Source organism: Ambystoma mexicanum, chromosome 3q (assembly GCF_040938575.1).
Source record: "Ambystoma mexicanum isolate Mex_15411 chromosome 3q, UKY_AmexF1_1, whole genome shotgun sequence".
NCBI classification, from domain to species: domain Eukaryota; kingdom Metazoa; phylum Chordata; class Amphibia; order Caudata; family Ambystomatidae; genus Ambystoma; species Ambystoma mexicanum.
Genome location: NC_090926.1, coordinates 446991828 through 447005379, shown reverse-complemented (window position 1 = coordinate 447005379; position 13552 = coordinate 446991828). Strand labels below are relative to the sequence as shown.

The 13552-nt window shown below is 52.5% G+C and overlaps 1 protein-coding gene across 1 annotated transcript in view; it reads right to left on the bottom strand.

Moving 5' to 3' along the window:
- LOC138582653 (START domain-containing protein 10-like) overlaps window positions 1-12339 on the bottom strand; it is a 394666-nt gene extending 382327 nt beyond the window's left edge. Inside the window, exon 1 of the mRNA XM_069654119.1 lies at window positions 11624-12339. Coding sequence (XP_069510220.1) covers window positions 11624-11770 — 147 coding nt within the window. The 5' untranslated portion in view covers window positions 11771-12339. The remainder of the gene's footprint in view (window positions 1-11623) is intronic.
- Window positions 12340-13552: the final 1213 nt, after the last annotated feature.

Sequence of the window (13552 nt, the reverse complement as noted above, 5' to 3'; positions counted from 1 at the left end):
GGCAGAATATTCTCTCCTGCGGGATGCGCCACCAGTGTGCTGGCGTCCAGAGCCTGGTAAATAGGCAGCTTGCTTAACAGGTTCTTCGACTAGGCGGGGGCGTGGGGTAGGGGAGAGGTCAGGGGTGATTTTCATTGCAGTGGAAACGCTGAGTGGTGCAGCTGAGGTGCAATGTTCTGCTCTAAGTTATTCATTAGCTGCTGTACTCTCCAGGGCACGAAACAATAGCAGGTGATGCTGTTACAGGGAAAAGCTATCCCAGCCCAGCCTCCCCATGTCAGATTTCAAGAATTTCCCTTGGGGGCGGGAAGGCATCTTTTCTGCACACTGCAGCACTGCTGGGGGATGGAGAAGACCCAAAGGGAAATGAGAAATCGATGGGGAGGTGGCAAAGGAAACGTAGCTCTGCGGTGAAGCTGCACTGCCAAGCACACTGCAGGGCCGTTATGCCTGAGAAACACACTGGGCCAAGTTGATGCACTTACTCGATTGAAACCGCGCTCCAGGTCTGACTGGAAGTATTAAATACATGTACCACCAGAACAGTGAGCCTATGGCCTGGACACAACAAAAATGTGGGCGGGGTGGACACAGCCAGACACACCGGAAGTTGGGCTGGAACGCCCAGGCAACACCCAATCAACTCTCTGGGTGCATTTCTGTTGGCTTTCCCAGTCGTTGGATGAAAACACTCATTTTAAATTGGGAGAGTGCAAACCTCAGTTTGGGGCCCAGTCCTAACGCTTGCTCAGCAGGCGGACACTGCAGAGTTGGAGGTGGTGTTGTGGTCGGTGTATCCGCCTGATCGGCCGATAGTTCTAGCAACATGAAGTGCGTCCTGCGTGGGTAGGCGCCGTCCCCCACACAGGTTGTGGGATTGCCGGGCGCGAGACCTTGGCGATATGACTCGGCGGTGGATTTGAAATCTAGGTGAAAGGCAGGGGGATTGTAGACAAAGGCTCTGGTAGCAAGGGACTGTGCTTCCTCGCCCCTCGCATGATCTGTGGCGAAGTGCTTCCTGTGTTAGACCTGCCCTTTCCCCTCTGGATTCCTGCACCCCTCTCTCTCTTTCTCTCTCTCTCTCTCTCTCTCTCTGTGTCTCTCTCTCTCTCTCTCTCTCTCTCACACACACACACACTGTCTCTTTCTGACTTTCTACACTCCTGTCCTTCTACATCCATCTTTGTCTCTCTCTCTCGCTTTCTGCCTCGTCTTTCTGTCTCTGTTTCTCACACTCTTTGTCTGAACCCCTGAATTTGTGTTGCTGTCTGCAGGCCTCTCTGCCCCTCTGCGGCTTTCTGTGCAAGTCTCTCTGACAGCAATGAAGAGAAGAGAGGGTTGGAGGAGGGAGAGCTGGGTAGATGTTCGGCCTTAACGGTCACCATCTTCACTTGACTTGGTTCATGCATGCTTGTTCTAGCAAAGACGTGGAACACTGTGGAATAGAAGGCGCTCACCGTTCCATGTGCCCACACACGTGTGTGCTCACTGAATTCTCCACTTTAGATGTTTTGATACACTGAAGCTCCCAAGTTGCCTGACCCATCAATGCCTTGAGTGTATGGTCTAATTTTGAGCGGTGGTGCGTGTATTATTCTATATATGATGTAGGCCGGGCCTGAGCGGAGGCTCAGTTTATCAGCAGTCACAGAAGGGGACCGCAGGTGGCAAGGTTGTGAGATGGAACCCTGGATTGAAATGGCCCACTCCATCAGCAGGCAGGGAATGTCAGAGGAAAGTGATAATATGGTGACCACAGGAACATCCAGCATCTGGCATCAATCGCTGCGTTTGAGACTCAGACCCCCAAATTGGGCCTCACATCTCCACATCAAATGTGATTGCAGAGATTTACAGGACTGCCAATCCTCGAAAAGCTTCATGGTCCACCAGACCTGCATGAAGTATCAATGCCTGACTGCCTCTATTCCCGTCCCCAGACCTGCACCGAGTATCAATGCCTGACTGCCTCTATTCCTGTCCCCCAGACCTGCATGAAATATCAATGCGTGACTGCCTCTATTCCTGTCCCCCAGACCTGCATGAAATATCAATGCCTGACTGCCTCTATTCTTGTCCCCAGACCTGCACGGATGATCAATGCCTCACTGCCTCTGTTCCTGTCCCCAAGACGTGCATGGAGTATCAACGCCTGACTGCCGTTATGCCTGTCCCCCAGGACTGCATGGAGCATGAATGCCTGACTGCCTCTATTCTTGTCCCCCAGACCTTCACCGAGTATCAATGCCTCAGTGCCTCTGTTCCTGTCCCCCACACCTGCATAGAGTATCAACGCCTCAATGCTGCTATGCCTGTCCCCAACGACTGCATAGAGTATCAACGCCTGACTGCCTCCATTCCTGTCCACAGACCTGCATGGAGAATCAGTGCCTGACTGCTTCTATTCCTGTCCCCCAGACCTGCATGGAGAACCAATGCCTGGCTGCCTCTATGCCTGTCTCCCAGACCAGCAGAGTATCAATGCTTGACTGCCTCTAATCTCGTCCCTCAGACCTGCAAGGAGTATCAATGCCTCACTGCCTCTGTTCCTGAAACCCCAGACCTGCATGGAGTATCAACGCCTGACTTGTGCTATGCCTGTACCCGAGGAGTGCATGGAGTATCAACGCCTGACTGCCTCTATTTTTGTCCCCCAGACCTGCACGGAGTATCAATGCCTCACTGCCTCTGTTTCTGTCCCGCAGACCTGGATGGAGTATCAACACCTGACTGCCGCTATGCCTGTCCCCCAGGACTGCATGGAGTATCAAGCCTGACTGCCTCTATTCCTGTTGCCAGACCTGCATGGAGTATCAATGCCTGATCACCACTATGCCTGTCCCCCAGGACTGCGTGGAGTATCAACGCCCGAGTGCCTCTTTTCCTGTCCCCCAGACCTGCATGGAGCATCACTGCCTGCCTGCCTCTATTTTTGTCCCCCCGACCTGCACAGAGTATCAATGCCTGAATGCCTCCATGCCTGTCCCTCAGACCTGCAAGGAGTATCAATGCCTAACTGCCTCTATCCCTGTCCCCCAACCTGCATGGAGTGTCAATGCCTGACTGCCTCTATGTCTGGTACCCAGAACTACATGGAGTATCAAGGCACGACTGCCTCTATTCCTGTCCCCAAGACCTGCATGGAGTATCAATGCGTGACTGCCTCTGTTGCTGCCCCCCATACCTGTGCCATGTAGTAATGCCTGACTGACTCTATTCCTGTCCCCCAGACCTGCATGGAGTATCAATGGCTGACTGTCTCTATTCTGTCCCCGAGACCTGCATGGAGTATCAATGCCTGACAACCTCTATGCCTGTCTCCCAGACCTGTACGGAGTATCAAAGGTTGACTGTCTCTATTCATGTCTCCCAACCCTGCATGTAGTACCTTACTGCCTCTATTCCTTTTCCTCCAGACCTGCACCGAGTATCAATGCCTGACTGCCTCTCTGTCTCCCCCAGACCAGAATGGAATATCAACGTCTGACTACCTCTATTCCTGTCCCCCTGACCTCCATGGAGTATCAATGCCTGACTGCCTCTATACCTGTCCCCCAGGCCTGCATGTAGTATCAAAATACCTGACTGCCTCTATTCCTGTCCCCATGCATGCACGGAGTATCAATGCCTGATGCCTGCACGGAGTATCAATGCCTGATTGCCTTCCTTCCTGTCCCCCAGACTTGCATGGAATATCAATGCCTGACTGCCTCTATACTTGACCCCCAGACCTGCACCAAGTATCAATGCCCGACAGCCTCTATGTCTCCCCCAGACCGGCATGGAATATCAACACCCGACTACCTTTATTCTTGCCCCCAGACCTACATGGAGTAGCAATGCCTGGCTCCCTCTATTCCTGTCCCCCAGGCCTGCACAGAGTATCAATGCCTGACTGCCTTCATAACTGTCCCCCAGACTTGCATGGGGTATCAATGCCTGACTGCCTCTATACTTGTCCCCCAGACCTGCATGGATTAACAATGATTGACTGACTCTATTTCTGCACTCCATGACCTGCATGGAGTATCATTGCATGAGTGCCTCTATGCCTGTTCCCCAGACCTGCACGGAGAATCAATGCCTGACTGCCTCTATTCCTATCCCCCAGACCTGCACGGAGTATCAATGCCTGACTGATGCAATGCCTGTCCCCCAGACCAGCATGGATTATCACTATTTGACTACCTATATTCCTGTCCCCCAGGCTTGCATGGTGTTTCAGTGCCTGACTGCCTCTATTCCTGTCCCCCAGACCTGCATGGAGTATCAATGCCTGACTGCCTTTATTATTGTCACCCAGACCTGCATGGGGTATCAATGCCTGCCTGCCTCTATTGCTATCCTGTAGACCTGCATTTAGCATTAATGCCTGACTGCCTCTATTCCTGTCCTGCACACCTCCACGGAGAATCAATGCCTGACTGCCTCTATACCTGTCCCCCAGACCTGCATGGAGCATCAATGCCCGACAGCCTCTATGTCTCCCCCAGACCGGCATGGAATATCAACACCCGACTACCTTTATTCTTGCCCCCCAGACCTACATGGAGTAGCAATGCCTGGCTGCCTCTATGCCTGTTCCCCAGGCCTGCACGTAGTATCAAAATGCCTGACTCCCTCTATTCCTGTCCCCCAGGCCTGCACAGAGTATCAATGCCTGACTGCCTTCATAACTGTCCCCCAGACTTGCATGGGGTATCAATGCCTGACTGCCTCTATACTTGTCCCCCAGACCTGCATGGATTAATAATGATTGACTGACTCTATTTCTGCACTCCATGACCTGCATGGAGTATCATTGCATGAGTGCCTCTATGCCTGTTCCCCAGACCTGCACGGAGAATCAATGCCTGACTGCCTCTATTCCTATCCCCCAGACCTGCACGGAGTATCAATGCCTGACTGATGCAATGCCTGTCCCCCAGACCAGCATGGAGTATCACTATTTGACTACCTATATTCCTGTCCCCCAGGCTTGCATGGTGTTTCAGTGCCTGACTGCCTCTATTCCTGTCCCCCAGACCTGCATGGAGTTTCAATGCCTGACTGCCTTTATTATTGTCACCCAGACCTGCATGGGGTATCAATGCCTGCCTGCCTCTATTGCTATCCTGTAGACCTGCATTTAGCATTAATGCCTGACTGCCTCTATTCCTGTCCTGCACACCTCCACGGAGAATCAATGCCTGACTGCCTCTATACCTGTCCCCCAGACCTGCATGGAGCATCAATGCCCGACAGCCTCTATGTCTCCCCCAGACCGGCATGGAATATCAACACCCGACTACCTTTATTCTTGCCCCCCAGGCCTACATGGAGTAGCAATGCCTGGCTGCCTCTATGCCTGTTCCCCAGGCCTGCACGTAGTATCAAAATGCCTGACTCCCTCTATTCCTGTCCCCCAGGCCTGCACAGAGTATCAATGCCTGACTGCCTTCATAACTGTCCCCCAGACTTGCATGGGGTATCAATGCCTGACTGCCTCTATACTTGTCCCCCAGACCTGCATGGATTAACAATGATTGACTGACTCTATTTCTGCACTCCATGACCTGCATGGAGTATCATTGCATGAGTGCCTCTATGCCTGTTCCCCAGACCTGCACGGAGAATCAATGCCTGACTGCCTCTATTCCTATCCCCCAGACCTGCACGGAGTATCAATGCCTGACTGATGCAATGCCTGTCCCCCAGACCAGCATGGAGTATCACTATTTGACTACCTATATTCCTGTCCCCCAGGCTTGCATGGTGTTTCAGTGCCTGACTGCCTCTATTCCTGTCCCCCAGACCTGCATGGAGTATCAATGCCTGACTGCCTTTATTATTGTCACCCAGACCTGCATGGGGTATCAATGCCTGCCTGCCTCTATTGCTATCCTGTAGACCTGCATTTAGCATTAATGCCTGACTGCCTCTATTCCTGTCCTGCACACCTCCACGGAGAATCAATGCCTGACTGCCTCTATACCTGTCCCCCAGACCTGCATGGAGCATCAATGCCTGACTGACTCTATTCATGTCCCCCAGACCTGCACAGAGTATCAATGCCTGATTGCCTCTATTCCTGTGCCACAGACATGCACGAAGTATCAATGCCTGACTGCCTCAATGCCTGTCTCCCAGACCTGCATGGAGTATCAACAGCTGACTGCCTATATTCCTGTCCCCCAGACCTACATAGAGTAACAATGCCTGACTGCCTCTATGCATGTCCCCCAGGCCTGCACAGAATATCAATGCATGTCTGCCTCTATTTCTGCCCCCAGGACTGCACAGAGTATCAATGGCTGATTGCCTTTATTCCTGGTCCCCAGACGTGCATGGAGTATCAACACCTGACTGCCTCTATACTTGTTTACCAGACCTGCACGGAGTAACATGACTGACTGCCTCTATTTCTGTCCCCCAGATCTGCATGGAGTATCGTTGCATGAGTGCCTCTATGCCTGTTCACCAGACCTGCATAGAGAATCAAAGCCTGGCTGCCTCTATTCCTGTCCCCCTGACCTGCATGGAGTATAAATGCATGCCTGCCCCTATACCTGTTCCCCAGACCTCCATTGAGCATCAATGCCTGACTGCCTCTATTCCTGTCCCCCAGACCTGCACAGTGTATCAATGCCTGACTACCTCTATTCCTTTCCCCCAGACCTGCACGGAGTATCAATGCCTGACTGCCTCGACGTCTGTCCCCCAGACCTGCATGGAGTATCAACGCCTGACTGCCTCTATTCCTGTCCCCCAGGCCTACATAGAGTAGCAATGCCTGACTGCCTCTATGCCTGGGCCCCAGGCCTGCATGAAGTATCAATGCCTGACTGCCTCTAATTCTGACCCCCAGGCCTGCACGGAGTATCAATGCCTGAACGCATCCATTCCTGTCGCCCAGACTTGCATGGAGTATTAATGCCTAACTGCCTCTATACTTGTCCCCCAGACCTGCATGGGGTATCAATATTTGACTGCCTCTATGCCGGACCCCCAGGCCTGCATGGAGTATCGATGCCTGACTGCCTCTATTCATGTCCACCAAACCTGCATGGAGTATCAATGCCCTGACAGCCTTTATTCTTGTCGCCGTGACCTGAATGGAGCATCAATGCCTGCCTGCCTGCCTCTATTCCTGTCCCGCAGACCTGCATGGAGTATCAATGCCTGACTGCCTCTATTCCTGTCCCCCAGACCTGTGCTGAGTATTAGTGGCTGATTGCCTCTATGCCTGTCCCCAAGACCTGCATCGAGTATCACTGCCTGTCCCCCAGACCTGCATGGAGTATCAATGCCTGGCTGCCTCTATTCTTGTCCCCCAGACCTGCATGGAGTGTCAATGCCTTACTGCCTCTATTCCTGTCCCCCAGACCTGCATGCAGTATTAATGCCTGACTGCTCAATTCCTGTCCCACAGAACTACATAGGGTAGCAATGCATGTCTGCCTCGAAGCCTGTCCCCCAGGCCTGCACGGAGTATCAATGCCTGACTGACTCTATTCCTATCCCCCAGGCCTGCATAGAGTATCAATGCCTGACTGTCTTTATTCCTGTCCCCCAGACTTACATGGAGTATCAATGCTTGACTGCCTCTATACTCGTCCCCGAGACCTGCACAGAGTAACAATGATTGACTGCCTCTATGTCTGTCCCCCTGATCTGCATGGAGTATCATTGCATGAGTGCCTCTATGCCTGTTCACCAGACCTGCATAGAGAATCAAAGCCTGACTGCCTCTATTCCTGTCCCCCAGACCTGCACAGTGTATCAATGCCTGACTACCTCTATTCCTGTGCCCCAGACCTGCACAGAGTATCAATGCCTGACTGTCTCTATGCCTGTCTCCCAGACCTGCATGGAGTATCAACGGCTGACTGCCTATATTCATGTCTCCCAAACCAGCATGGAGTATCAACACCTGACTGCCTCTATTCCTTTCCCCCAGACCTGCACGGAGTATCAATGCCTGACTGCCTCGACGTCTGTCCCCCAGACCTGCATGGAGTATCAACGCCTGACTGCCTCTATTCCTGTCCCCCAGGCCTACATAGAGTAGCAATGCCTGACTGCCTCTATGCCTGTGCCCCAGGCCTGCATGGAGTATCAATGCCTGACTGCCTCTATGCCTGTGCCCCAGGACTGCATGGAGTATCAATGCCTGACTGCCTCTAATTCTGACCCCCAGGCCTGCACGGAGTATCAATGCCTGACCGCCTCCATTCCTGTCGCCCAGACTTGCATGGAGTATTAATGCCTAAGTGCCTCTATACTTGTCCCCCAGACCTGCATGGGGTATCAATATTTGACTGCCTCTATGCCGGACCCCCAGGCCTGCATGGAGTATCGATGCCTGACTGCCTCTATTCCTGTCCACCAAACCTGCATGGAGTATCAATGCCCTGACTGCCTTTATTCTTGTCGCCGTGACCTGTATGGAGCATCAATGCCTGCCTGCCTGCCTCTATTCCTGTCCCGCAGACCTGCATGGAGTATCAATGTCTGACTGCCTCTATTCCTGTCCCCCAGACCTGTGCTGAGTATTAATGGCTGATTGCCTCTATGCCTGTCCCCCAGACCTGCATGGAGTATCAACGCCTGACTGCCTCTATTCCTGTCCCCCAGGCCTACATAGAGTAGCAATGCCTGCCTCTATGCCTGTGCCCCAGGCCTGCATGGAGTATCAATGCCTGACTGCCTCTATTCCTTTCCCCCAGACCTGCACGGAGTATCAATGCCTGACTGCCTCGACGTCTGTCCCCCAGACCTGCATGGAGTATCAACGCCTGACTGCCTCTATTCCTGTCCCCCAGGCCTACATAGAGTAGCAATGCCTGACTGCCTCTATGCCTGTGCCCCAGGCCTGCATGGAGTATCAATGCCTGACTGCCTCTATGCCTGTACCCCAGGCCTGCATGGAGTATCAATGCCTGACTGCCTCTAATTCTGACCCCCAGGCCTGCACGGAGTATCAATGCCTGACCGCCTCCATTCCTGTCGCCCAGACTTGCATGGAGTATTAATGCCTAACTGCCTCTATATTTGTCCCCCAGACCTGCATGGGGTATCAACATTTGACTGCCTCTATGCCGGACCCCCAGACCTGCATGGAGTATCAATGCCTGTCCCCCAGACCTGCATGGAGTATCAATGCCTGGCTGCCTCTTTTCCTGTCCCCCAGACCTGCATGCAGTATTAATGCCTGACTGCTCAATTCCTGTCCCACAGAACTACACAGAGTAGCAATGCCTGACTGCCTCTAAGCCTTTCCCCCAGGCCTGCATGGAGTATCAATGCCTGACTGACTCTATTCCTATCCCCCAGGCCTGCACAGAGTATCAATGCCTGACTGCCTTTTTTTCCTGTCCCCCAGACTTACATGGAGTATCAATGCTTGACTGCCTCTATACTTGTCCCCGAGACCTGCACAGAGTAACAATGATTGACTGCCTCTATTTCTGTCCCCCAGACCTGCATGGAGTATTTTTGCATGAGTGCCTCTATGCCTGTTCACCAGACCTGCATAAAGAATCAATGCCTGACTGCCTCTATTCCTATCCCCCAGACCTGCACGGAGTATCAATGTCTGGATGACGCTATGCCTGTTCCCCAGACCTGCATGGAGTATCAATGCCTGACTGCCTCTATTCCTGTCCCCCAGACCTGCGCCGAGTATGAATGCCTGATTGCCTCTATGCCTGTCCCACAGCCCTGCATGGAGTATCAATACCAGACTGCCTTTATGTCTGTTCCCTAGACCTGCATGGAGTATTCAGTGCCTGACTGCCTTCATGCCTGTTCCTCAAACCTGCATGGAGTATCAATGCCTGACTGCCTCTCTGCCTGTTGCGAGGCTTGAATGCACTTACATTGAACCCTACTTGGCAAGGCTTCGATGAGCTTAGCTATTGCAACAGATTCTCACTACTGGACAGTGCCTGTTGGTCATGGAAAAATGGTGCCCTAATCGTGGAGGGTCTCAGTGCTCCTGATGATTTGAATAGTGTCACGACTGAGCTGTACCCCAATGCTTCGGAAAGGCTTGCGGGGATGCAGGGAAGTGCTGGCATGTATTACAACATTGGGGTCACTACACAATTAATCGGGACAGCCATCGGGCACTAGCAACTGACATAGTCAATCACACACCACATGCAACTACTCCCATCACACGCACAGCACCATGCTGGCTGGCAACTCTATGGGGAAGTCTCTTCTCTCTGATGGTAGGTGCTGCTATTCTGCATAACACGTTATGTAAATGCACCACAGGTTTACCATCCTGCAATGGCTTATAGGAGGCCACTTATAACGCGATATACAGCTCCAGTTTTCCGGAAACGTGGTAGTATGCAAGCTAGCTCAGCAAGCGTTCCAGGCCGTCCCCTCCCAAAGCGAGACGAAAGCTCTGAGGGTGACACATAACATAAGATAGCAAGTGCGCTTATCGTCCACCCACCTACAACGTGGTCCAATCTGATGGCTTACTGTGTAGTGCACAGATGTCCCTCTGCTGGTAGCGCCCCTGGCCCCTGGCTAGAGAACCCTCATTGTAGCATTCGCCATGCATTCTAGGCTAAAGTGAGATATGACGATGTCTACCCCGTAGCAGCGGCCTAGGTAAGGCTGTGGGTTCTGTCCACACCTGATGGTGGCCTGGCTTGATGCTCTGGGGCTCACAGTGGCAATGGTCAGCAAACACGCGGAGAGGACCATAAGCAAGTGAGAGAACAACGCTCAAGAGAGAGCCAGGTGGAATAAGAGACTGCCGGTGAACTCCCACCCAGGATGCAACCCGGCAGAGGCAAAGCACCACTGCCCGCCAGCTCGCCAAGACACTTGCCAACAGAACTGCCAGAGCAAGAATTTTAGAATGGTTTTGGCATCCCTTATATTGAGAGCCTTAAGGCCATTGTAGGGCCTTTAGGTGGCCACTCTGCAAATCAACAACATAGTATAGTTTAACATAGCACAGCATAACACACTGACAAGTCCCGCGTTATTGCAGTCCCTACCCCAAAGACCTCCGCGTCAGAAGCTTCAAGGGGTTGCCTCAAAGGGAAGAAGCCGAACTTTAAAAGATCCAGGTACATACCATTAACTTATATTCCAAGTATGCCAGTGCAGCAAGCGAGAGGGTGCCCCCCCCCCCCCTGAAATGTACAATGCATGCTGTCATAGTGCCCCATCAACAGAAGAGCGGGCATGTACAGTCATTTGCTGGTTCACGCAGATCCGAGAGATGTGGTAGGCAGGAGAGCGGGGGAAGGCGGGGGTTAGGGGGGATTCTGGCGAAAGCTGGCCATGGTTAGTCAGCTTTGTTATGTTTATGGCAAGTGCTAGTGGGAAAGCAGAGGCGGACCGAAAAACCTGTGGTGGCCATTACCAATAGTGACCAACATGGGGTGCTGCCATTCTCGAGCGGACTGGTCCTCCCAGTTTACACTGAATGTGAGTGAGTATATATCTCAACGCTAATGGCATTTGCAAGAGTGCGCATTGCTGGACAATCCCCACATCCTCCCATTATCTCCCCCCACCTGTAATTCAGAGGCATTCGGCGGGCACTGGCCCTGTACGGTACCACCGCCACACGTCTTCGTCGTGTACTACACATGCCCCAATCACCCACCTTGAGTTTCTGCACCGCCCGGCCAGCCTCCTGCTCCTGGTTCCACACCGTTACGCCGCCCTTGCTGTACTGGCTGTTCCAGCCATCGGCGCTCACGCACTGTTCCCTGAACGAGTTGAAGTCGGCATCGTCTGGGATGCGCACCATGACTTTATCCAACTTTTGCGCAAGCAAGGCGGCTGCGCCGAACACAATCCACGCAGCCTTGCCTACCAGCTGCGGGCGGACACGTCAATACCGGGCCCCAGCGGCGGGAGAGCGGGGCAGTCTTGCCCGTCTAGTGGTTCAATTGATCACGGTGCAACCGGGAATACTGCGCTCTAATCCCGGACCCCCCAGTTAAACAAATTAGAAGCAATGGCACCGCACAGGCTTCCAAGCAGCATCTCTCCCGTCGCTGTAATTTCTACGTGCTCGTCCCTTGCCCCCTTCGCCACCTGTTCTCGGGGCTGTCCCTGGAGAGGACGCCTGCAGCAGCGACGGAGAGACGTGCTGTTCCTACTCCCCCACCACCACAGGCTGATGCTGGGTGACTCCGAAAGGCTCGCTGCCTGCCGTGGACCAGGCTCCCTCCTCCTCCCCCTGCCCCGCTGTCCTGCTGCGCTCGGTTGCTTCTCGTGTCATACTACCAGTTGCCAGGCTCCACAGCCTTGTATTATTCACGAGGTAACATCACACAGGTGTCTTGGATTTCCAGCCCCCTTTCTTCCACTCCGATCCCCGCCTCCCCCTCCGTCTGTCCGGGATCATGTCCCAGTGTTTGACTTTGCAGCAGAGTTACTGAATCAGCTAATAGCCGCCGACCAGGCGCATAATCAGGTCTGTGTAATGACCGCCTGCAGCCACGGGTGGCGCCAGAGAGCTCTGCACTGCAGAAGACTTCCAAGAGTCACCATCCCACGGTGTGATGCACACCGAGCACAGTGAACTGCTGCATGGACCGGGTGCAGGGGGCGCCCCCGGGGGGGGGGGGGGTGCAATGATAGGCACGGAAGACGCATATGGCTAAGAATACACCCGATGGGTCCACAGGCTACCGCGGATCATCAGACGCAGCAACACGCGTCTTTTCCTACACTACTGCACGAGTCATGCACAAGTCCGTGTTCGACTGGAGAATGAAATCAAGGCAATGCCTGACTGCAATGTTGCTATACAATAGTACAATCAATCACCCACGATGTTCTCCGCATTAATATCCGTGTGTGCTACTGCAATAGGAGTGCGTGGGGCTCCTCCTATTTATGCAAGACACGCACAGGGATCCATAACATGATGCAAACAATGCAAGCAGGGATCGATAGGCTTTTGCAGTATCCTTGCAGTGACCCTTAATTCAATGCAAGCAGCATGTAGGGATCATCCTTGCAGTGACCCTTAATTCAATGCAAGCAGCACACAGGGATCATCCTTGCAGTGACCCTTAATTCAATGCAAGCAGCACGCAGGGATCATCCTTGCAGTGACCCTTAATTCAATGCAAGCAGCACGCAGGGATGTTTACACTTTTGCATGCTACATATCCCACAACTAATGCAATAAGCATTCGGGGCTCCTCATACGTCTGCAGGGATATACAGTGATTATAACGAAATACAAATAACTAAAACATAACTAAAAATAAATAAGGCATAAAAAAGGGTGCAGGGGGTTGGGAGGGGCAATGAAGCTAGGCAAACGGGTATCTTGGGGATATCCCTCAAATTTAAAAAGAGAAACACATGTAAATTTGTTTTGTTATTTTTAATTCATTCAAACAGTTTGAGTTATGAATGTATTCATTATAAACACATGGAACCCTCTGCAGGTTGCTTGTAGAAATCCCTGTATGTTTCTATTTGTGTTTTATTCTATTGCACATAGACTGCAAATGCTGCAACAAGAGGCTGAACTAATGTTAAAGGTCGTTTGTAAGAAAAACACAGGCCA